At 41.3% G+C, this 24,637-nt stretch overlaps 1 protein-coding gene across 1 annotated transcript; it reads right to left on the bottom strand.

The window, feature by feature from the left end:
- Nucleotides 1-14,751: 14,751 nt before the first annotated feature.
- Nucleotides 14,752-17,784, bottom strand: LOC117479645 (the record flags this gene model as incomplete). The annotated part of the gene is given in 1 exon segment (XM_034126747.1): nucleotides 14,752-17,784. A coding segment is annotated over 1 exon segment (3,033 nt), but the record flags the coding sequence as incomplete, so codon positions are not given.
- Between the last annotated feature and the right edge of the window lie 6,853 nt (nucleotides 17,785-24,637).

Genomic DNA, 24,637 nt, shown 5'->3' with positions numbered 1-24,637 from the left:
GATTTATATAGCGCCTTTCATGGGACCCAAGGTCGCTTAAAGCATAGAACATCCACAGGACAGAGCTGCCATCCATGGAGGACCCAAGAAGGCCTAAAGGGTCACAAAGCACCCCCATCACCCCAGCAACAAACTGTTCTGTCTGCTTCCCTCTGGCAAGCGGTAACGCAGAATCAGGACAAATTCACCGGTCTCAGAAATAGTTTTATCACACAGGCCATGAGACTACTTAGCACCTGAGCTTGCACCATTTTTTCTTTAATTTGTTTTATGTCTCGATATTGCAATGTTGAGGAACATGTGACCCAAGTGTTTAATTCATGTCATATCATATACACAACTACACCGTGTACATTAAACCTTTTGAATCTTAACAAGTAATGCTTAAATCTAAGAATGTTTTAATCATAGCAAATGTTTAAAGAAGTGAAATGATTTTTTTATTAACTATTGACAATCATCGGCTTAATGGCAATTCATATTTCAAATCACTGATAGCCCCAATATATACAATATAAATGATTTAAAAACCTGATTACAACACAGATGATCCACTGCCTTAGTACTTAGTGCACCCCCTCTAAACATGTCCATTACTTTAACCATGATGACAACAGTCCTTGCCTCAGACTGATACAATTCTTACATTATTTAGACAAAAAAATAACAAGCTGAAGAAAATCACTTGAAAATATATTATCTTTCCTTTGTGGTTCATCTGGAAAAATAGTTGGATTTTTGTCATTATTATGATTAGATATTTATATGTTTTTACAACTTATTTATATGTTTTTAACAACCAATCAATCAGGAGGATGTTGGACAGGGGTGCACATCCCTCCCAAGCCCAGGAATGGGTACAGGCAGAATATAAATCACAATGGGAGCTAGGGAACCTTTTTGTTTCATTTCCACCATGTTCCTGTCAGCAGTCAGCACTGTAAAAGAGCCCAACGGGACCTGTCAACGTCTGTCAAAAAGTGCACACAGGAAAGAAGCCAATGCCTCACTCAGTTTAGCAGGAAATTGGAGAGCTACACACATTTGCAATATTAAACTCAAATGACAGCACCTTTCTGCAGGCCAGCAAATACAGCACTTTCTCCCACTTAACAATACTCAGCCAAGTGTTTCACTAGCTTACCATGGGAGGCAACAGAACACTGCAATTTACATCAAATCTACTATCTGACTTACATACAAATAATTTTAACATGTTTACATTGCCATCCAATTTCTTTAAGGATCAATTCTGAAAGTATTTCAATTAAATACAGGGCAGTACACAGCAAAGTCCCAGAACACCTTGCCGATTATTCATTACCACAACATCCTTCATGCTGGCTGCAATCATTACAACACTGCCTACTTATTAAACAACTTAGTATCTTCAAATGATGCTCAAATTAGATGATTTCGCTACGTACAGTGACAGATATTGTTGAAAGGAACAAATGAACCTTCTGCAGTCCCCTCGTATAAACTAAAATAAGCTTTTTTAATGTGATTTGAAAATGTCAGTGTATAATTAAGCTGTAATGTTGTTGTACATGTTGCTCTGTAAATGCATGATCATTAGGTTTAAGTAGAACATCTGTATAATACGTTTTTAATCCCATATGTCTTTCATTACTAATTAGCCTATTTTATGAATGCCTGATTAAGCTGTAGTGGCTTTGGCATGTGGTACACACACATACTGTAAAGCATGTTAAGGGTCATATTTGATTATTTATGCTTGAACGGCCTCACAGCATGCAAGTCAAAGTGTTTCAACGTTAACTTGGTGCTTCTTCAGGCGCTACAACATTCAAGTCATTATCAGTGCATTAACCTTTAGACACTTATGTATACTTTTTCCTTCAATAAATAAGGAGAGGAATTCATATCATTCCTATGTCCGCATTTGCAAGTGTTGCATGTGCTGATATATGTTGGAAATTGTCCAAGATCATATGTGACAACCACTCATCATGAATGTATATGTCTTCTATATGAGCTTCAGTCAAGACTGCAATGCTGAACTTCCCTGTGAACTCAATCTATCTACAGTACACTTATTCTGTCTATATCTAAATGGCTTTGTCTCCAAACTCCCCATCTCTCCGTCATATGAGAATAACTCAATTGTGGATTGCAAAGCTGCAGGCATTTCTGAATAGCTGCCAGCCATTTCATATGAGATTTTCACACAACAGAAGAAAAGGCCAGCCTCAGTTTGGGGTGTGCTAGATGATGTGCGTCTCTTCAACATTCTGCCTATTAACCCCAGCAGGAGGATTCCTGAAGCCACTGCTCGCTTCCAAAAAAGACTTATATCTGTACATTGAAGTAAGAAGATATGATTCTACACTGTATTGAAGTAAACATGTATTGTTTGAACTGTTTTATGTAATCACAACGGTTTGGGTAATTATATATAGAATAGGAATGTTATTCTCACTTTCAAACTCACTGACTTAGAGATTCTGTGTTTCACACACCAACATTGATCCTTATCACCACTAAGAGCCAGATGCTGTTTCTAAGTCGTTAAAGACATCGTAAAATAAGAAAAGATCCCCTGGAAAAGGTAGGGAGGGGAGATCGGGACGGAGATAACATTGACTTTTGACCTAGTGTGGTTTGGGGTCTCACTCTGTTCGAAACTCTGATTGACCTCGGCCAGAAGCGAATCCAGCCAATCAGGACACTTGGAGGAGGTGGTCAGTTTAAACAGCTCCTCCCCAGGGCTTCTCTGATTCGCTTGGGAGAAAAGTGGGAAGGAAGAATCGACAAATCTCCGCCCCAAAGACAGATAGAAATACTGACGTTTGTGTGTGTAAAATTGCTTTTGGGTTTGGTGAGTTTGTTGGTTCCGATATCTGTGTCCGCATCGAATCACAAACTTGAAGTCCAATTTCTTCTCGTTTGATGAGTTTGTCTGGTCCCGATGCATTTATCCGCATCGCATCACAAATCTAAAAGCCCGGGGTACTCGAGTACTCTGTATAACTTGTATATGTGTTTGGTTTCCTACTAGAAGTAAACTCAGATAATTTGTTATAACTTTGATTCCGGTGTTTTCAATTCCTTTCTTAATTTAATAGAGATCCAGCCTCATCCAACGAACGGCGCGTAGCAGAGGTATTCTACTCCAACAACATACAGCCAGATACTGCAGCACACATTTTTCCTTCAACAGTTTGTACAACAGCCAGCTGAATATGTTCCTTATGGCTGTCTCTATGAGAAACAGTGTCTCACTCGCCTGTGATGGTTTGACATCAGTTCAAACTTTACGCTAAAAAAATACTCTCTCCAAATGATGAAAACTTTCTGAAACTGAAATGAATCCCAAACTTTTAAACAAAATGTGATTTAAAAAAGGTACATATACAGTATATATATATATTTATAAAACGGACAAGTCAAATCAAGCAATCTGATTGGTTCTTAGCCGTGTTATAATGAGCGTATATCACGGGTAGAATTGTAGTTACTTTTCACAAGTCATGTATCCCTCCAACCCAGTCTCACATCTAAACGTGTAATAACTACGTTGGTCCACAACGTGGGACGTAGTATTTCTGCAAAAACGCCTCTGAAATTGTAGGTTCGCTACGTTTCTTTTCACCATTCATTTCCAATGGCTGGCGTTTATGTCACGTGATCTTCAACTTTCTCCCCGCAGAAAAAGAAAACATGGCCGACCTTCGTTTTATTCTCGGTGGATAATGCCTATTTTAAGGTTAGTTTGGCCATTAAAATGCGTTTTGATGTCATTTGATGCGAGAAATATGAGTTGTTATTTCAGATTATGTGTGCAGTGGATGTACATGATCTTTAGTTTGCTAGTTATTACGAAGATTACTTCAGGAAAGTGTGTACATACAACGTTTTCATTGTTACCAAGGTGGTTGCTATGGACGCTGCTATGCTCTCAAATTGTAATATTAGAACGTCTTTGCCCTCATTTATTTCTATTTTATTGCTGTTAGCGCACAACTCGAACGTAGCAGTTTCACAAAAATGTCTCAGGAAATTGTGTACATTCAACATATTTTAAGTGTTGCTAATGCTAACAAGCATGTTGTTTAAACATTCTCTCTGATGTTATATTATTTCTGTTATGTTGTGTAACTGTTTAATGGTGTTATCTTTATTGCTACCTCCTTCCCCGTCAATTTATAGTGTTGGTCCACAGCGCAAAAGTATTAGTTTAACACAATCCGCATCTAAAATTGTTGCATAGATACGTTATTTTCCCCTGTGCAATTCTCATGGCTAGTGTCACGTGATGTTTAATTTTCTCTGCATGTAAATAATAAAGATGGCGGACACTCGTTTACAGAAGCGCCATATAGATAGCGGCGCTGGTTTACAGTTCGTAATGCGCAGGTATTTTGTGTGTACTTAATGGCAACGCTACAGGCCTGGCATTTCCTGTGAACCCGGAAGTCATAATAGTGTAATGTTCCACAATAGGAGTCGAAAACAGGCCTCAAGTTCTTAGGTTTAATAGCTCCTTTGGTAGCATACAAATACAGGTTCATAGGTCACAGGTTACAGGTCGCAGGTTTAACGTCACACAACAGGGTCAACGTCACACACCAGGGTCAACGTCACACACTCTCCAGCCCTCCCCACTCAACCACAGGCCCGCACACCTTACATTACTATGCAGCTCTGTGATTGGCAGAGAGACGGGGGATGCTTGAGTGACCCACACAGCACCCTATACCCGGTCGCTACACTACATTCGGTCAAACAATATATAGAACTGTGCTTACATTATAGGCCATGCTATTTAAAGCTAAAGAGTACGTAACATTATGAAAGAATGTCGAACGAAGCTAATGTTATCAGTGTTTCACACGTGCTAACCAATGCTAACGTTAGCTCTTCATTCTAACGCATCGGAAAATGTGGTATAAGTACATTTTCTCCCATTAATTTCTAAGGGCAAGTGAAACCATTAGCCCATCCCATGCAGGTTAAACATGGTCTTTGCTTCTTTTCTTTCTGCAACTGTTTGATGATGTTCCTTTAATAAAAAAAATACTATTTACCCATTTGAAGTTGTTTATTTATTTATATTGTTGATGTCCATCAAGTGGTTTTAAATTTGTATTTCATTTTTATTTGAAGAAGAAATTATACAAATATGCAAAGGAAAAAACAATTCTACAATAAAAACAAAAGGCTTTGAGGTTTGAGGGGCTCTCTAATTCGCTTGGGAGAAAAATGGGAAGGAAGACTCGACAAATCTCCGCCCCAAAAATAGATAGAAATACTGATGTTTGTGTGTGTAAAAATGCTTTTTTGGTTTGGTGAGTGGCAGGTCCTGATAACTGTGTCCGTATCGCATCACAAACCTGAAGTCACTTTCATCTCGTTTGATGAGTTGGCGGGTCCCGACGCATTTATCCGCATCGCATCACAAACCTGAAAGTCCGGAGTGCTCGAGTACTCTGTATAACTTGTATATGTGTTTGGTTTCCTACTAGAAGTAAACTCAGATAATTTGTTATAACTTTGATTCCGGTGTTTTCAATTCCTTTCTTAATTTAATAGAGATCCAGCCTCATCCAACGAACGGCGCGTAGCAGAGGTGTTCTGCTCCAACAACACATAAAATAGGGTCGAGCAGCACACCGGTTTTGACAACACGTGCCAAGATCAGTCCTGCTGTTCCTCTGTTGTCCTTCTCTACCCACTGTAGGGGCCACTTCTTCCCACTGTAATAAATTGTAAAGATATTTTGACATCAGCCATGAAAATAATTCAAAATATGGCAATATATGTTACACCTCTGTCAGATAAAAATGGTAATCAAATGCTTAGACTAATTAGTTATTGGTACATTTGCAGTGCAATTTAAAATACCGTAATAATAAAATGCTACATACCACGTGGAATGTATTCCACCAATTGCATTTGCTTCCCCTAAAAAATTATCGAAAATATTTTTACCATTTCAAGCAAAAATATGTAAGTTATGTTGCATTCAAATCCAAAAACTGCGTCTGTAGCATGCTTTAGATGTACATTATATGAACTTACACAATGACCTGTATTTATGACGAACAAACCTTTTGCCTTTTGGTTTTTACTACAGTCTTCACTGGATAATACTGCTCTCCTCCCATGATCTTATGGCTGCATTCTGAAAGAGCAAAATAATGTACACTCGTTTTTTGACCTTATAGATGTTAATGTTACTTTTGCACAATTTGATCTGTAATTTATAAAATCACATTCAGTTTGCTTTTATTCGCATAAATTATATTTCCACAATTATTTGAACATGTCAACTGTTTATATAAAACTGCAAAAACTTTACACAAAAGGACAATCATAACATATATTGTTTAAAATATATATATTTGACTGTTGTGGGTCGTTCTTCCACCACCGTTAAACAAATTATGAATTGTTTTTTTAAAAGTGTTTCTTTATTGATAAATAGTTGTAAAACAAAAATGCCATAGAAAGTATTTGTTTAGAAATACGGTTGACATTTTTAAAACTTCTCTATACAGAGAAAATATACTAGAGCTAGTGTCTTTACTGTCTAATCCCAATTATAATTGAAGCTAAATAACCTTCAAAGTCTTGGGGGTTCTTCTTCTTGAGCTTCTTCCTTGGAGACACGTCTGTTGAGATGAAAGAAAACCTTTTGTGAAGAGCTGTTATTATACTGTACACTTGATGTTACTGTTTAAAATATATAATTTAGTTGTTTAAAACAGCACTGTTCATTTGGCTAATTGTCATGACTTACCAGAAGTGTTTCTTATTTTTAATATTCATATCATAACAGCAATAACAAGTCATAAATAATTCATTTCACCTGGCTCCAAAACAGCTAGAGTGTGCTACGCATGCTTGGCACCCCGATTTAAAGAGTCATTACCGCTCATCGTTTTGCTTATGGTTATTGTTGTTGGTGTAGATGGCTCTTAAGGGTTTCTTTAACCTTTAGTTCACTTAGTTGTACAACACCTTAGAAGTAGCTTTACTGTTATCATCAGGGTTAGGAAGTTACTAGATATATATCAGTGTTTCCCCTACCATTGTCTTGGAGGGGCGCTGCGCCCCGCCAACGGAGCCCCGCCAACGGAGCCCCGCGCCCCCCCTGAAATTGAAGGTGTTTTTTATATATATATATATATATATATAGCACCAAAATTGCAACTAATCTATATCTCCTGTCACTTTTCGCATTGAACATGTGCTCTTTTATTAAATAAAATGTTAAGTTGTGAGTTTAGTGTTTTTGACCCTAAGAAACACTGATGCATTGATCAATAACAATAATCCACAGCTCTGCTCCAGAGGATTTAAAATATATATATCCCCCACCCCCCCCCCAAAGCAGTAAACCTAGGGGAAACACTGTATATATAAAAAGGAACTAGTCATTTGTAACCTGTTACCTTTTAAAAGTGTCCAACACTGGTCATCATCTAACATCAACATGTTTTGAGCGCAGTGAAAATCTTGTTTCGCCCAAAATATAATAATAATAATAATATAATATAGATTGAAGCTGAATATTTGCTGTGACATTTTTTTTTTAAATAAATCTTGACTTCTGGGCTTTACAACACTGGAGTTAAAAGTGAATGGTTGAAACGAGTCAAAAACGATACTACGCAGTTATTGTTTTTAACCTCATAAGCACGGCGGTCCCCACATTGGACCCCTCCCACCGTTTTGTTTTCGAGATAATCTCTCAGGGCTTCTTAACATTTATGAAACTATTAATGTGTAGCACCAGATTAACGGGAAGAATCTCAGCTAACTGAAGATATGAACCATTTTTACCAAAACAAAACACAAGTCTCATAAGAAGCGTCTAAATGACCCCTGAGCGAAAAAATTCTAACGCACTGCGGCACACAATTCAAGATAAAAATACCCTTATTACTTATCGTAGCTGCACATACAATATAGCCGATTAAAGCTGAGACTCCACTGATTATTTAGGTATAGTATCATCACTGAGCGACCAGAACTTGCGACAGGGGAAGCAAACACAGACATCACAACACGTACCTTTACGGAGCTTTTACGGCAGATCGTCTCACCGTAGCTGTCAATTAGGTCAAAAGACGTGTTCAATGGCATTAAAACGAAAAGAAAAAAATGCTACAACTGTTGATCCATAGGTTGATAATGTACCTGTGCCTTTGAAGAAATTATTTATAATCCATAATTCCATTTTTTATGTAAAAATCGGAGCGGAGAAGTTAGCTGCTAATGGTAGCCACCAGAGTGTATGCAGCTTCCGGTTTTGGTAACGCGTCACTCTCACTCCTTATTTGTTAACGTTTTGGTGTGTATATAACTTTCCCTCGATTCCATTGGCTCTAGCGGTTATAAAGAGATTTCATTCATCAAAATCGAGCAAGGGGGGCCAGAGATAGGTCAAATCCACCCAAATGACCCCAGAAATGGGGGTTTTTGGCTAAATCTCTCTAAAAAGGTCAAATTTCACTTGTTTTGCATCAATCTTGATACAGGGTACTTATTATATGTTGTACTTTGGATTCCTAAAGCTTTTAGTCTACTAACCCATCATCCAAGGGTAGTTTTCACTATCTGTAAAAAATAATTTTTGGACGGACACTATATATATACAGTTTTTTACTATGTAAAATCTGAATTTTCTTTAAAATAAAAAACATATATATTGATTCTGACTTTTCTAAATCCAACTCACAAGGTTTATCATTACTTTGAGAAAAAAGATGATTAATTTAACCCTTTTAGAAGGGAAGATATGGTTTGTTCTGGGAATGTCATTTTCGAGCCTGAGACCTGAAAAACAGGCTCAGGGCTTAAGAGGTTAAAGTATAATACTAATAATATTAGTGAAGCATCATTCTTATCTGATAGTATGCAAAATAAACAAAATAAATATATAAAAGCTGCATAGCATTCATATGATTTAGTATTGAAGTATCAACATTAAGAATGGAGTTTCAAAGCTTTCCACTATTCTGAACAGGCTTAGTTATATTTTTAACCCTGCAGGGTTCCAGCTGAAAGACTAAGACTAGAACTGTCATAAAAGCCATGCTTTCTCAAATGGGGATATATAAATGATTTTATATGTATTAACAAATTTCCTTACGGGGACAATAAAGTATATCGTATCGTATCGTATTTAAATATATTAACATATCATATATCAACTTACATGTTACCAACACATTAAATTATCCATATACACAAATGTTATTAGGTTATATCTACTTGTGCCCTTCATGGAGCAGTCCTATTAATTTAAACATTCACACAGTAAGGTTTTTTTTGTCAGCAGCAACTGTGCTGCTTTTAGTCTGGATTATGAGTTTAAATTCTTCATATTCATAATATTAGTCTGATTTTCGGTTGTAAAATATGCCTCTCTGCTTACAGTTGACCTAGGCCCTTTCTCATGTCATCAAATGTCCCATCCTCGACTCCTCGACTCCTCGGTCCTCCGTTAGTGACCCGGAAATGAATTTTAGCGCGCCATGTTGAAGGACATCTCATTTCTCGAAATGCACATCGAGGACCGAGCGTCGAGGAGGCTCTCTGGAGGAGCTATAACCGAGGATACACTGATGGGTCCTCCACAGTCCTCCACGGCTCCTTCGTGGATGCATTTCCGGCAACAGTGATGTTTCAAAGAGTCGAGACGCACGGCCGGACTTATCTCAGCCAATGACAGCTCTGCATGCATCCCCTGGATATTATTTTATTAACTGTTCATCGCGACGCGATGTTTACAGTGAGAACAGCTGTGAGGTCCGTGCAGAAAGCAGAGCAGTGTGTATAATATATATCATATCACTCAGTATAACAGGCCTACTCTCTTTATTTGCTTTAGTTTAGTAGATATCTACAAACAAAGTCGATATTTTTCTAAAACCATTTAGTGCTTCACATAATAAAATACACAACGGCTGTAGTCTGATTATATGCTTTAGGAGCTGTAGGTGCGTGTGTGTGGTGTAGGTGTGTGTGGTACAGTGTGTGCGTAGATGCAGCGGACAGACAGGTCTCAGTTGGTTTGGTGTCCTCTGCTTACTTGTAATACTTGTAAATAAAACTTTTGGCCCGTCATTTATTTCCCTCATTGTAGCGACCAGAGAGGGGGGGGGGGGATATATCCAGTCTCTGATAGTGTTACGTTATTATGAGAGTGCTCTGTTTGATTCTGAAATTGTATATATTTATATAAATATATACATATATGTGTGTGTGTGTGTGTGTGTGTGTGTGTCTGTGTGTATGTCCGCATCTGTAGCCTGTTATTGTCTCATTATACCGCACTGTGAATGAATTAAAAGTAAATATATAAGTCGTCATGAACACATCTGTCCATCAGACAGAGGGCTGCTGTGCCTCCTGTCATCATTAATGGACGTCTCTTTAAAATGACCGCTCAGAGGAGCGGAGTTCTCATTTCTCTAACCGCCTGCTGCTTCCCCTCCTCTCTCCTCGGTTCCCCTCCTCGGCTCCTCCGCTCGCATCTCCTGTGGGCGGGACTAAGTCTCGAGGATAGGAGTCGAGGAGGGGAGTCGAGGAGGAACATTTGAAGACATGAGAAAGGGCCCTAGTATACCTGTCCATGTTTACCATTGGTCATATGGGGCAAACAGTTCCCCTTTATGTGAACCTGCTCATGGCTAGTTTGGGGTTTATTTACCAAGTTGATAACTACTGTTATGTGACAATTTAGCTAGATTGCGGCTATTAAGGTTAGTGAAGTAAGATAACGCAAAAATACCTAAAGTATGTGAATTTGCTTTGTAGTATTGTCCTCTGGATGTATAAGCTATTTAAAATTGCCACTAAAACCTACCCTGTTTCTTTTTTGCTGCTGCAGTCCTTTTTCTTTGTGCTGCTGGAGTTGCAGGACCTGTAGAGGGTTGTATGGCAGGACTAGTAGGGACTAGTAGGGAGCAGGAGGGTCGGTCTTCTGGACTGGATGAGGGAATGGTGGTAGGAGCACTAGTGGAGGGTTCGGCGTTTGGACTAGGTGAGGGGATGGTGGTAGGAGCTCTTGTGGAGGGTTCGGCGTTTGGACTAGGTGAGGGGATGGTGGTAGGAGCACTTGTGGAGGGTTCGGCGTTTGAACTAGGTGAGGGGATGGTGGTAGGAGCACTTGTGGAGGGTTCAGCGTCCAGACTGGGTGAGGTTTGTGGGTTAGTCCAACCTCAATGACACAAAAAGACAAAACTATCAGAGTAATGTTGATTTGTTTTGCATTCAGCAGCTCAATTTCTACTTTGAATATATATTTATACAACATAGTAACACAATTGTTTCTGATGTCAGCTTCTTCTTAATTACACATTTATTTTACCTAGACTGTGTGTGTAAAATTAAATGAATTGTTGAATCATTAAGTATTTTTTCCATAAATTGTTCATGAGCATTTTAGAATAGACTGAGCTATATGGTAACATTTGAAATGACCACAAATATAATTGCTTACCATCTACTAACACCTCATATAAAGCCTTCATCCGGTCAAGGCATTTTGCAGCCTGGTCCGACAGATGCCATCTCGGATGTGCAACATTTGTCTTCCAGGTGGAAGGCTTTTTCCCTGGTTTTGAGAGAAACACCATGGCCCTATACCCAAGGGTGTTCAGTTTCTCAACCTAAAAAAAAAGATTTAAATGTAATACAGAAACCTTATCAGACTTAATTTTGTAAACTACAATTAGAGACATAAACACACACCAAAACAGATGCCTCATCAAGAACATGTGAGTTGGTTTTGTTCTTTTTTTGTTTTTTTAACCAATCATCTTTTTTGGCCTCAAATTTTTGCAGTTTCTTGGCCAGTCGTTGCTTTCTCGGCTGCAGTGTTTTGCAGAACTTGCAGGTCTTGGTGGCCACAGCAATGACTGCTTTGCAGCCGACGCAGGTTGTGTTTGTTGACCCTCTTGGCATCTTGAACCTGCAATAAAAAAAAGCAAAAATATAAACACCAAATTGACAAAGGAACTAAATAACTTTAATATTATCAAATTATCAGTTTGTCAAGTAGGCCTACCCTACTTCAATGTTTCAGTGACATTTCTGCCAGAATACTGGTGGTGGATTACAGGTGACTCTTACATGCCTTCTGTTACCCACCTCTATAGTACACAATACCAGTCTGAACCTGGTTAACCATGCAAAGTAGTAGTATCGGAGAGAACCATCTTGCACCAAGTCTGTACAGGCAGGTCTAGAAGATCCATTCTGAACTATGTACTGGCAGGGGGTGGTTGTTTTGTTTTGTAGTGAAAGTTTACACTTATTTTGTTAAAATACCTATGACATATATATATAGTATGTATTTGACTATTTCAAATGTTCACTGTAGATGTTCTTATGACTGACAAAAGAGGAATTAAGTATGGACAGTGTTATTGGACAGACATCAATCGGTACCACATTAGTGTCAGCGCATCTTGTGCATGAGATGCAGACTAAATTAAAGACATTGTTTATACTCTGTTCTATTTGTTATTGTTAATATAGGCCTACTAATCAACAGGTTTTAAAATATTACTCAACTGTTTTCAAGTAATAATATATTTGAGCAATACATCAATACATAGTATAAATACTGACATCATTGTCTTTGGGGATTTAACCTTCTCATTAGTAAAACAACAATCTATCTAAAATATCTCTGGCCCTGTCACCCATATTTAATGCAGTTGTTAAATGCCGCTAACTAAAAATAAAAAATAAATAAAACCCATAAAAAAATAGTTCGATTAACTGGGGGTATGTTTGAGAGCGACTGCTAGCTGCAACTGCCAAAATTAGGTACAATGGAGGCTGCCACTTTCATTTTGAGCTATAAAATGCAAAATAGCTCCGTAAACAAGTTTAAGGTAGGCCTATTACCGCACGTCCGCACCCTATAGCTTACAGTTTAAGATGCATGTTAATAGATAAGTGGCTGTTTTGCATAAACATTTTTGCGATGTTTAACATAACGTTACCCGTTATAGGCAAACAAAAAAGTTGGTGTATATTTAGCTTTTTAATGCATAGAAATGTGTGCTCATTACTGTTGGAGCAGAACACCTATTGGTGGTGGCTGATAGCCCCCCCCTCTGCTACGCGCCGTTCGTTGGATGAGGCTGATCTCTATTTAATAAAGAAAGGAATTGAAAACACCGGAATCAAAAGTTATAACAATTATCTGAGTTTACTCTCGTCGGAAACAAAACACGTATACAAGTTTTACAGAGTGCTCCGGACTTCAGGTTTGTGATGCGGTTTACAGGTAGACAGACCAGCCTTCAGAAAACGAGAAGTACGGACTTCAGGTTTGTGATGCGGTTTACACGTCTCTAGACCAGCTTTCAGCAAACCAGAAAACATTTTTCATACAAAAACAACAGTATTCATATTCATATTTTGGGCCGGAGATGTGTTGACTTCTACCTTCCCATTTTACTCCGAAGCGAATTAGAGAGTCCGTGAGGAGGAGCTGTGTGAGCTGCTCACATCCCCCAGGTGTTTTACTGGTTGGATTCACTTCTGGTCGGGTTCAATACAGCGAATCAGAGTTCTGACCAGAACGTGAGATTCTAAGGTTCCACAAGGTCAAAGTCAATCTTATCTCTGCCCCGATATCCACTCCCTTATTTTCCCATGGAATATTTCACATAAATAGTTACTCTCAGACAATTAAACATTGTATACAGATATAATGATGCCCATAAAGAACCTTGAAAAGAATATGTGTGTGTGTGCTGATAAGAAGGAGGTGTATGTGTGTGAAACAGGATCTCTGAGTCAGTGAGTTGTAAGTGAGAATATAATTTCTATATATGTGATTACTTAAAACAGTTCAAACAATACATGTTCACTAAAATACAGTTTAGAATCATATCTTTTTACTTCAATCCCTCTTTTGATCTCACCTCACGAGATCAACATATAGCATTTGAAACATAACCACTGTCATTCTTTTCTACTGTGTCTGTCCCAACATTTATATAAATCCATCAGAAGCTGGGATTTAAAGCACTTTAAACCTTTAGGAACAGTCCACAACAACAACTTCTTATGACAGTGGAGGGAGAATAAAATATGTTTTTAAAAAGTTCGTCCTTGTCAGCTGAGTCATCGTACTCTTCCCCCTCCGACGCATAAGCCAACAAGGGCATTCGGTACGAAGGGGAAAGGGCAACTTTTCCCTCAATGGTGGAACTGATGAGTAACACACAATGAGCGGATACAAGGCACACAACAACAACCACATGTCACTAAAATGGCAATAAAAGTAGTCACAGAAATTAGAAAAGACATTATTAAACTTTTCCCTCTTTTGGTAACACATAGTTCTGTAGAATAAAAAATACAAATCCCTTAAATTATGAGATATAAAAATAAAGTTGAAAGTTCCTCAAAAAATGGATTATTAAACAAAGTTCCACACCGGCTCTCTCAACCTTTTTCAGCGGGAAGTGGAGTTCCCTATGCCGTCTTGGTTTTCCGTGTCTTTGTCCCCCCAGCCCGCTGAAGGCGGCTTCTGAGCTGCCTTCTCCAGTCATCTGTCCGGATTGTCCTCCCCCGGCCCGCTGATGGCGGCCTCCGGGTCGATGCTGGAGAGATGTCCTCCCGATCCTCCTCCTCCGGCCCGCTGATGGCGGCTTCCGGGTCGACTGCCTTGACGAGGGCCAGATCTGTCCTGATGTCGTCTAGGGTCCTCGCAGGTGTTTTCCCGACCGCACACTGGCTCCAGTGGTACCAGTTGTCTCCCTTTCCATCTAGGCGGACGGCATGGGAGGTCCTTTGGGTCACTCGGTAGGGGCCGGAAAACCTGGGGTTGAGCCACTTAGGCCTGATGGCTTTCAGCCAGACGAACTCTGCTGTGTTGGCCTCGTGTTTCTCGGGTCCCCCTTTGGCGTCAGCAACCTGTGTGGAGAAGTCTGATACCAGGCCCTTAAGTTGCCGGTAATATGGTTTTGAGCTCATCTCTTCTACTTCCTTTCCTACGCTCAAGGCTCCTGGGCCCGGGAATTGGTGGCCATGTGTCAGCTCAAATGGGGTGAAACCTGTCCCTGTGTTAATGGAGCTTCTGATTGACATGAGGGCCAGAGGCAAGGCATCTAGCCAGTTCATGTCTGTCTCCTCACATGCTTTGCTGAGTTTCTGTTTGATGTTCTGGTTCATTCTTTCTACCTTTCCCTGTGATTGTGGATGGTAGACTGCTCCAAAACTGTGTCTTAGTCCTAAGGACTGTTCTACTGTGCTTAGGTCATGGTTCTTGAAATGGCTGCCATTGTCTGACCTCACTTTCCTAGGAAACCCATGTAGTGGAATATAATGCGTGACTAGGAATTTGATCACTGAGTCTGCATCCTCTCTCTTGCATGGCATAGCTTCTGGCCAACCTGTGTATGCATCTACCACAACTAGTAAATACCTGAACCCTCTTACTTTATCAATCATGTCAGTGTAGTCAATGATGATTTCTTCTCCTGCCATCTTAGGTAAAGGGAACTTTCCCTGGTGTGGTTTTACAGTAGCTCTGATGTTGTGGGTTAAGCAAATTACACATTCTTCCAGGTGATTAGCTATAATGTCAGGTAGGTAAGGGTGCCACCAGTGAGTCAGGTGTCTGCTCATCTGAGTTTTACCGCAATGTGTTGGGCCGTGTGCTTTTTTAAGCATTGATCTTACCCATCCTGGGGGTATCACTGGTCTCCCATCTGGGGAGTACCATATCCCATCTTTGTTGGTAGCTCCTCTGTTTAACCATACTGTTTTATCTTGAGGCGACCCTGATGCTTGAGCTTCTTTAAGAGTATCATCTGTTACTGCGGGCAGTAAGTCAGCAGATTTTTTAACAAGCATTTGAAACCGGGGTGTATACCCTGCTTTGGCTTTAGCTGCTTTGTCTGCTGCATTGTTACCCCAAGTCAAGTAGTTATCTGCCGTGCTGTGACCTTTGCACTTGAGTAAAGCTAGCTTGTTGGGTAACATTACTGCTTCTGCAAGCCTTTTGATCTCTTTCTCGTGTTTGATGGGGGTATTGGTGGATGTTACAAATCCTGCTCTCATCCACTGGCGCATTTCCACATGTCGGACACCATGGACATATGCTGAGTCAGTATAGATGTTTACATCTTTTTCTTTTGATAGTTCCAATGCTGCAATGACTCCCATTACTTCTGCCAACTGTGCTGAGACTTTCCCTGTTACTTTTTATGCTGCTCTTTCCTCAAAACCTCCCTCAGCTGTTTGACCCACCACTGCGTAGGCCGCTTGGAGCCCGTTGGTGGGGTGTCTGAAACAACAGCCGTCTGTGAACAGGTTCTCTGCATGTGTCATAGGCTCGTCTCTGAGATCTATTCTTAGCTTCACATCCTGGATGACTCTTTCCTCACACCTATGGGGTTCTCCGTTAACAATGGTGTCTGCGCTGTTAACTCCCACATGTGTGTAGGTGATGTGTGCTCGTGTCAGAGTTTTCTCTAACCTGGTCTGTCTTGTGGAAGTCATTGTGAATGCACTTGAGTTCACAAAAGAAACAATGCTATGTGTTGTCAGTACTGTCAAAGGGTGGCTCATCACAATGTGTGAAATCTTGTTTAAGATACGTGCTGTACCTGCTGCATGTCTCGTGCATGGAGGTTCTCTGTTTTCCACTCTGTCCAGTGTGATACTAATGTACATCAGTATTGTTCTACATTCCCCCTTTTTCTGAAATAGAATACCATTTACTGTGTTTCCACTTTCAGAAATGTCAAGAAAAAATGGCAATGCATAGGATGCAGCGGCGAGAGAGGTGACCTGAGACATGGATTGTTTGAGAGAAATGAACGCAGCTTCTGCAGCTTGTGTCCAGTTCACTGTGGCAGTGAGATTGCGCATGACTTTCTCATTGATCAGTGTTCTGAGTTCAACTGTTCTTGGGTTATACTCTGGGATGTAGTGTCTTCTGTAGCCTGTGAGACCCAGAAAAGATAGCATGTCTTTGACTGTCTTGGGTTTGGGGTGATATAAAATGTGCTCCTGATGAGCTGCTGACATGCCCGTACCTGCTGGAGAGATTACTCTGCCCAAAAATGTCACCTCTTTACGGGTGCATTGTAGCTTTTTCTTAGAGACTTTGAACCCTGTTGCGTGGAGGCGAACCAGTAGGTTCCTGGTGGCCTCTAAACAAGAGGCTGCGGAGGGTGCTGCAATGAGAAGATCATCTACATACTGTATCACTACCACCCCCTCTGGCAATGAAACGCCGTCTAGCTGTTCCCTGAGTATTTTGTTAAATATTCCTGGAGACAGACTGAAACCTTGTGGTAGTCTTGTGTACTGCAGTTTTTCCCCGCCCATTGTAAATGAAAAAATAGGTCTCATATCCTCTGCTAGAGGTATGCAGAAGAAAGCGTTGGCCAGGTCAATACAGGTGAACCATGTATGTTCAGGTGAGATGTTACAGATAGCTGTGTATGGGTTAGGAACTGGTATCAGAGCTGTAGTCGTGATAGCATTAATGGTCCTCAAATCATGAGCCATTCTGTACTCCCCGCTAGGTTTTGGTACCGGGAGTATTGGAGTATTCCACTCGCTTTGTGAGGGTTCCAATACTCCCGCTCTCTTTAGTCCCTCAATTGTCTTGCTGATACCCCCTTTGGCCTGTGGTTTAACAGGGTACTGTGATAGTTTTATAGGTATAGAGCTGCTCACCTCAAATGTTATTGATGCAGCCTTTGAGCAGAAACCTACGTCATGAGAGTCAGCTGACCACAGGTCAGGCGGGAGGTCACGCAACATATCCTCAGTGAATGCATGGTCAGTTTTCTCCCTACCATGATGCCTATCCACTTCGTGTCTCTCCATGAAGAGGCATTCTTGAGTGCAGATTTTTAGAGCATAAGCTTTGTGTGAGGGAGAGTATGTGAGTGCTGCTATCTGAGTTGGTTCCCAATCTTTAACTTCTAGCAGTGTTTTTACCATGGGACCAAGTTCTTTAGCTTTATAGCCCTTTCTGATAGCTAATGAAATGTGTGGTGTAGCTTCAGCTGTCATACGGTACCAAAATAGTTGTTCATCAGTGAGGTCAACAGACGCAGCCACCCCCGCTTCTCCCACAAATAAATTGGTTGTGGTTACTTTCCAAACGGACATAGACACCTCTGCGTCATACGCATAGTCATAACTTTGGTCGTCTTGTCTGTCATAATTTAGCGTCAGATGGGGAGGATCTGGAGGGGAACCATAAGGTCTGAGGAGGTTAATCCACGGCTTCCATTGTTGAAAAATGGAAAACAGTCCTGGTGTATGTTGGAGTAGAATACCTCTGCTACGCGCCGTTCGTTGGATGAGGCTGGATCTCTATTAAATTAAGAAAGGAATTGAAAACACCGGAATCAAAGTTATAACAAATTATCTGAGTTTACTTCTAGTAGGAAACCAAACACATATACAAGTTATACAGAGTACTCGAGTACTCTGGGCTTTTAGATTTGTGATGCGATGCGGATAAATGCATCGGGACCAGACAAACTCATCAAACGAGAAGAAATTGGACTTCAAGTTTGTGATTCGATGCGGACACAGATATCGGAACCAACAAACTCACCAAACCCAAAAGCAATTTTACACACACAAACGTCAGTATTTCTATCTGTCTTTGGGGCGGAGATTTGTCGATTCTTCCTTCCCACTTTTCTCCCAAGCGAATCAGAGAACCCCTGGGGAGGAGCTGTTTAAACTGACCACCTCCTCCAAGTGTCCTGATTGGCTGGATTCGCTTCTGGCCGAGGTCAATCAGAGTTTCGAACAGAGTGAGACCCCAAACCACACTAGGTCAAAAGTCAATGTTTATCTTTACCTTATCTTACTCTACATTCCTTCCCAGGGGATCTTTTCCTATTTTACGATGTCTTTAACGACTTAGAAACAGCATCTGGCTCTTAGTGGTGATAAGGATCAATGTTGGTGTGTGAAACACAGAATCTCTAAGTCAGTGAATTTAAAAGTGAGAATAACATTCTTTTTCTAAGTGATTATCAAAACCCGTTCAAACAATATATGTTTACTTCAATACAGTGTAGAATCATATCTTCTTACTTCATGTATTATCTTGGGGCCGGTCGAGCAACCCCCAGAATATAGTGGCATACTGAATTGCTTCTGCTTCAGTGGATTGGGCCAACATCATTTGAGAACCTGACTTTATGTTGAATAATGAACAATTGAGACGAGTGCCATCTGGGAACGATATTATTAGTCCATCGGGGGAACAGAGGATGGAGGCATTAGCTTTGACAAGAACATCCCTTCCCATTAGGTTAGCCGGGCTTTGGGGTGCCAGAATGTACTGATGGAAAAATATCTGGCCTGCTATTCTGGTGTTTAATGGCGTAGTGAGCGGTACTTGCTCTATTTCTCCCGAAAACCCTATGACTGAGACTGTACTCCTCGAAATGCACGTGTTGAAGTTGGGGGAGTTGATAGTTGAATATCTAGCTCCTGAATCAACAAGGAATGGTAGCTTCGAGTTTTTTACAGTCATGTCCATGTACAGATCCGCTAAGCCCATACATTCAGAGTTCTCTGGGCGACCTCATTGTGGTAAGTTATAGTCTTGTTCGTTCTGGACAAACTGGCCATAGGGGGCGGCCATCGCGTTGGGTGCAATGTGACCTTGGTCTCGGTGTTGGGCCTGTGGGGCTGCCTCATGGTGGTTCTGGAAATGTTGCATTTCTCGTCGGTTCCCTTGTCCACGCCCTCTCGGTCCCTCTTTTCCCCGCCCTCTTGGTGGGGGTCCCTGTGGGCACTGCTGGTACCAGTGGTCGGCCTGTCCACAGGTGAAACACACCTGCGGCTGATTCCCTCCTGCAGCTGTTCCAAACCCTCCTCTACCTCCAGTTGTGCCTCTAAACCCGCCCCTCTGTTGCTGAAAACCATTATTGTAGTCATATTGGGCCTGGTTATATGACGGACCTGGGTGGGGAAAACCCCCTTGTGGGTTTTGCGGCCCCGGTGCCTGCTCTGCTGGCGCCACTGGATGAACAATCAGCTGTTTGACACCCTTTTTCTCATTTTGGATTGTTTTACGGGCTATATCTAACTGAGTACGGAGTAGTTGCACTCTCAACTCTTCTTCCTCGGTTTTATTCTTTTTGAGCTGTTTGTTAAATTTGCCTAAATGATGGGCCAAATGACGCTCCCATGTCTGTGTGTTTATGTGATCTATTTCTGGGTTGTCTTCCATAAGAGTTTTAATCTCGGCAGGTATTGCTGCCATTATTGCTTTACGGAACATCTGTTTATGTTGGTCATTATTATCGGGACTACAGTCAGTAGCCGCTGTGTATTCTTGGCGTGACCTGAGCAACATGGTTGCGGCGGCCTCTCCGGGTGTAAATGTGAAGGACAGTGAACCGTAACCTCCTCCTGTCTGTGGGAAATGCTCTCTCATTGCCTTGCTCACCAAGCTGTGTATGTTATTGGAAGAGCAGGGCTTGTTATCATTCATTGTTTCTGTTCCTGCTCTTTTCTCAACTCTTTCTGCCTCATAGTGGGAAGTCTGTTGTGCTAATATTCTCCTGAAATCTCCAAGGCAGATTGTTTGTCCTACTGACATATCAGCAAACCTACTCATCCAATGTCTCCCTCCCTCAGTAGGTAGGGGCATTTTATCAACTATAGCATGTATGTCTCCCAGTGTGAAAGGGTGGTAAGCGATATTCCCACTGGGGAGAACCACTAAAGGCGCCTGTAATGCTGGGCACATAAAGGTATGAGACGTGGGGTTTTCTGAGGTGTGTTGGGTTCTTAACATCCTACGGGGGAGTGCAAGAACCTGTTCTTCAGGCAATTCAGTGATTGTTCCTGTCAGAGATATATTTTTAACCTTGCTCTTACTCTTTCTGCAGTGCTCCTCTTCCTGTTCTATTAACCCTGGCTGAACATTTTCCTGATAGCTATGTCTGTGTGCTGTGTCTTCTGCTTCAGAGTAACACTTATCACTTTCATCTCCAGCTGCTCCTTCTACATTGACTGGGTAATAGTGGGTCTGGGCTCCTCTACCTCTGAAAGGGTTACTTGACCACCCCTCCTCAGAGCATCTGTCTTCTGTTCTGTCCTGAATGTCTTTTTTATCTATGCTTCTCCTCTGATTCACTGGCTCCCTCCCAGCGTCCTCCATTCCTCCCATTTGTTCACAGGCTGTCATATAAGCCATTGCTCCAGGGCTCCTACCCTCTCTGTTGCTTCCTACACCTGTCTGCTTTTCCTGTGTTTCCCTCTCTTCCAAGGTTTCTGCCATGTGGAATATTTCTTCCTGTGTGGGTTCTGCGTGGTTTCTTGTTGCATTTTCCAGCATGGAAATAAACTGCTCCCTCTTATTTATCTGACTTTGGTCTGATGGGCTTTCTTGTTGTCCTTTATTCCCTCCACTTGAGGCAGAGCTACTCTTATCTTTTGGTCTTGTCTTTGTAGTGGAAGTGTTCCTTAAAGGAGTCAATGCTACATTTCCCACTATTTTAAAATGTCCCCCTCTTATTGTAGCTATGTCTTGTTCTGAATCGGAGGGTGTGCCTGATACCATCATTTGTAAATTAGACACGGGTGGAGCGCTTGGGGTAGGGAGAAAATAAGGGGGGGGGATGTGTGGATAAATCATCTAAATCCGGGTAAATTAGGGGAGAAGAGATGGGAGCAGGCGCGTCCCCTATAGGTCCTGCTGGAGACCTCTCCTCTGATCTAGCCTTCTGTGCCGTGCACTCCTCATTTACAGCTTTGTGGATAGTTTGCCTCCCTATGTCTTCTCTATCAGAGGCCGAGGTTTCATCTTTATTTATATCCTTAAAATATTCGAGGCGTTTAGCAATAAAGTCAAATATGTCTTTGTCCGTAGGTGGAACTGTTGACACTGTTGTTTCTTTAATGTCCTGAGGGCACAGGAGAGTGCCAACGTCACTAGAGCGTTGAAACTCCCCTCCTTGTGTTTGGGCTGCTCTCATAATCTCAGGTTTTTTTGCAGGGAGGAGAATAGCCGCTCCCTTTATGGCGAGCGCTGCGTTATGACAAATCCTCCTTAATTTATCTACCGCCTCTTTGTCTTTGTTTAGTTTCTTACGGCCAAAATATCCAGGCTTTTGCCCGTTCATGTCTCCAAGTTTCTTTACCAGCTGTCGCTCATACACATTTAGGGCTGAGCTTAAACTTCCCAAAGTCTCATCTGATCCCACTCTGTCCTCCTCCCTCATTTTATTTTTTAGGAATCTCAGATCTGCCCCAGCCTTTTTCTTGTCTCTCTGTTTGATTCCACTGAAAATCAATTTTTCCGTCTGTTCCCATTGCTCGCGGAAGCTTCCAGAAATTGGAGCTCCTGTTTCATTTTTTTCAAAATCTCCTTCCATGATTGACCTCGTTTATATTATCTGACTTTGTTGATACGTGTTCATTTGTATTTATTTAATATACTGGGCAATTATTGTCTTTAATTCTAAATGTTCAGTGTGTAATTTTTCAGAATATTGTAACACTCCCTGTTCGCCACCAGAGGGCAATAGCTGACCACGAATGAACTTGTCCCCTCTCACTGATACTGCCAACCTATCTCCTCAGCTGTACTTCTGGATTTTTCTCTTAATTATTACACAGATTTGACTTAAAAAATCACACAGAGTCTATTCCCTTATACAGACTTTGTACTATCTGAATTCTATCTCCGTGTACAGTATGTACTGTGTACAGAGTGGTGTTCTTAAATTATGTTTGCAGTTTTACACACATTTTATCCCCATACAGTCAGGCAGATTTTTATTGTGCGATGTATATTTCAACAGATAGCGTGACTTCCTGAAGCAAGCTTCTACAACCCCCTTACGGTGATTGCGGCTTCAGGCAAGGAGTCGGAACCCAGTCAACAAAATCTCTTTATCGTCACGTTTAATGAGCCTGATTAACCCCACAGCAAGAGTTGTGATGAGATTCGGTCGTTCCAAATAATTAGTTGGAGGTCGCGTCTCTCTCCTCTTGTATCACCCACCATATAACAATTACAGCAATTTTATACATTTAAAGGACCACGAAAGGTAACCGCATCAATCTTATCATGATCTGCGGGGAATTTAACCCTTCTGTTTTTTACACCCCCGCAGCCTTTAATTAAAGCACTACAAGCCAACCGTATTAATCAATCTTATCTTGACTTACGGGGAATTTAACCCATCTGTTTTTTACAAACTTGTAGCGTTCGTTTTTAGTGAGTTGTAGGACGGGACTTTATCTACCCGCCTCTTACAAGCACTTTTGTGCCTTAGGTACAGGACTGAATACCTGACTCTAAGCACTATCCCAATATCCCAACTAGAATATGTATTGTATTTCCCACCGTGACTAAGAACACTGAGAACGCTGCTGACAACTCTACATTTTTTAGTATAATCAATCACAGATTTTTGATAGTCAAAACAGGTTGACTCACCTTTTGTATATAGCGCGCTTGGTTTAGTTGTCAACAGTATCTCTGTGTCCTCCCCCTGGACTGGATTCCGTCCCCTGGCTGTCGGTGTTCCTTTCTAGAGATAAGCACTCATCACGTCGGCAGGTCACCACTTGTTGTAGCAGAACACCTATTGGTGGTGGCTGATAAGCCCCCCCCTCTGCTACGCGCCGTTCGTTGGATAAGGCTGATCTCTATTTAATAAAGAAAGGAATTGAAAACACCGGAATCAAAAGTTATAACAATTATCTGAGTTTACACTTGTAGGAAACAAAACACGTATACAAGTTATACAGAGTACTCCGGACTTCAGGTTTGTGATGCGGTTTACAGGTAGACAGACCAGCCTTCAGAAAACGAGAAGTACGGACTTCAGGTTTGTGATGCGGTTTACACGTCTCTAGACCAGCTTTCAGCAAACCAGAAAACATTTTTCATGTGAATGTACACAATTTCCTGAGGCATTTTTGTGAAACTGCTACGTTCGAGTTGTGCGCTAACAGCAATAAAATAGAAATAAATGAGGGCAAAGACGTTCTAATATTACAATTTGAGAGCATGGCAGTGTCCATAGCAACCACCTTGGTAACAATAAAAACGTTGTATGTACACACTTTCCTGAAGTAATCTTCGTAATACAGGGTTGCCAACTTTGGGTACCTGGCTGGAGTGAGATTTTGATATCATGGGTTTAATTCGGTTTAATTACACATATGCGCACGAAATGACTGCTATCGTGTCAGCAGCGGGACCTTAGCATATATATAGGATATATATTAGGGCTGTCAAGTTAACGCGTTAATAACGCGTTAACGCAAAAAAAAATTAACGCCACTAATTATTTTAACGCGATTAACGCATGTGTATTTTTTGTCCTCGGCCGCCGTAGTTTCAGAGCGCATCGAGTGTAAAATACCATCGACAAGCTGATGCTGACAGCCCCGCTCCTGCCGCCCGCTTGTGGCAGACCACACTTCCACGCTCACTGGCAGGCCCGGACTGGCCATCGGGAGGACCGGGAGGGAGTGTGTATGTGTGGCGCGACTCGCGCGAGCGAGGCACACCTACGTGTTGTTGTTAGCATCTGGTGCTAGCTAGCTGCGCTAACGGATATAAGGAGCTGTTTCAATGACATTTCGCCGACAACTGCGCCGAGCACTTGACTTT

Source organism: Trematomus bernacchii, unplaced genomic scaffold, assembly GCF_902827165.1.
Source record: "Trematomus bernacchii unplaced genomic scaffold, fTreBer1.1, whole genome shotgun sequence".
NCBI classification, from domain to species: Eukaryota; Metazoa; Chordata; class Actinopteri; order Perciformes; family Nototheniidae; genus Trematomus; species Trematomus bernacchii.
This window is presented reverse-complemented; position numbering and strand designations above follow the sequence as displayed.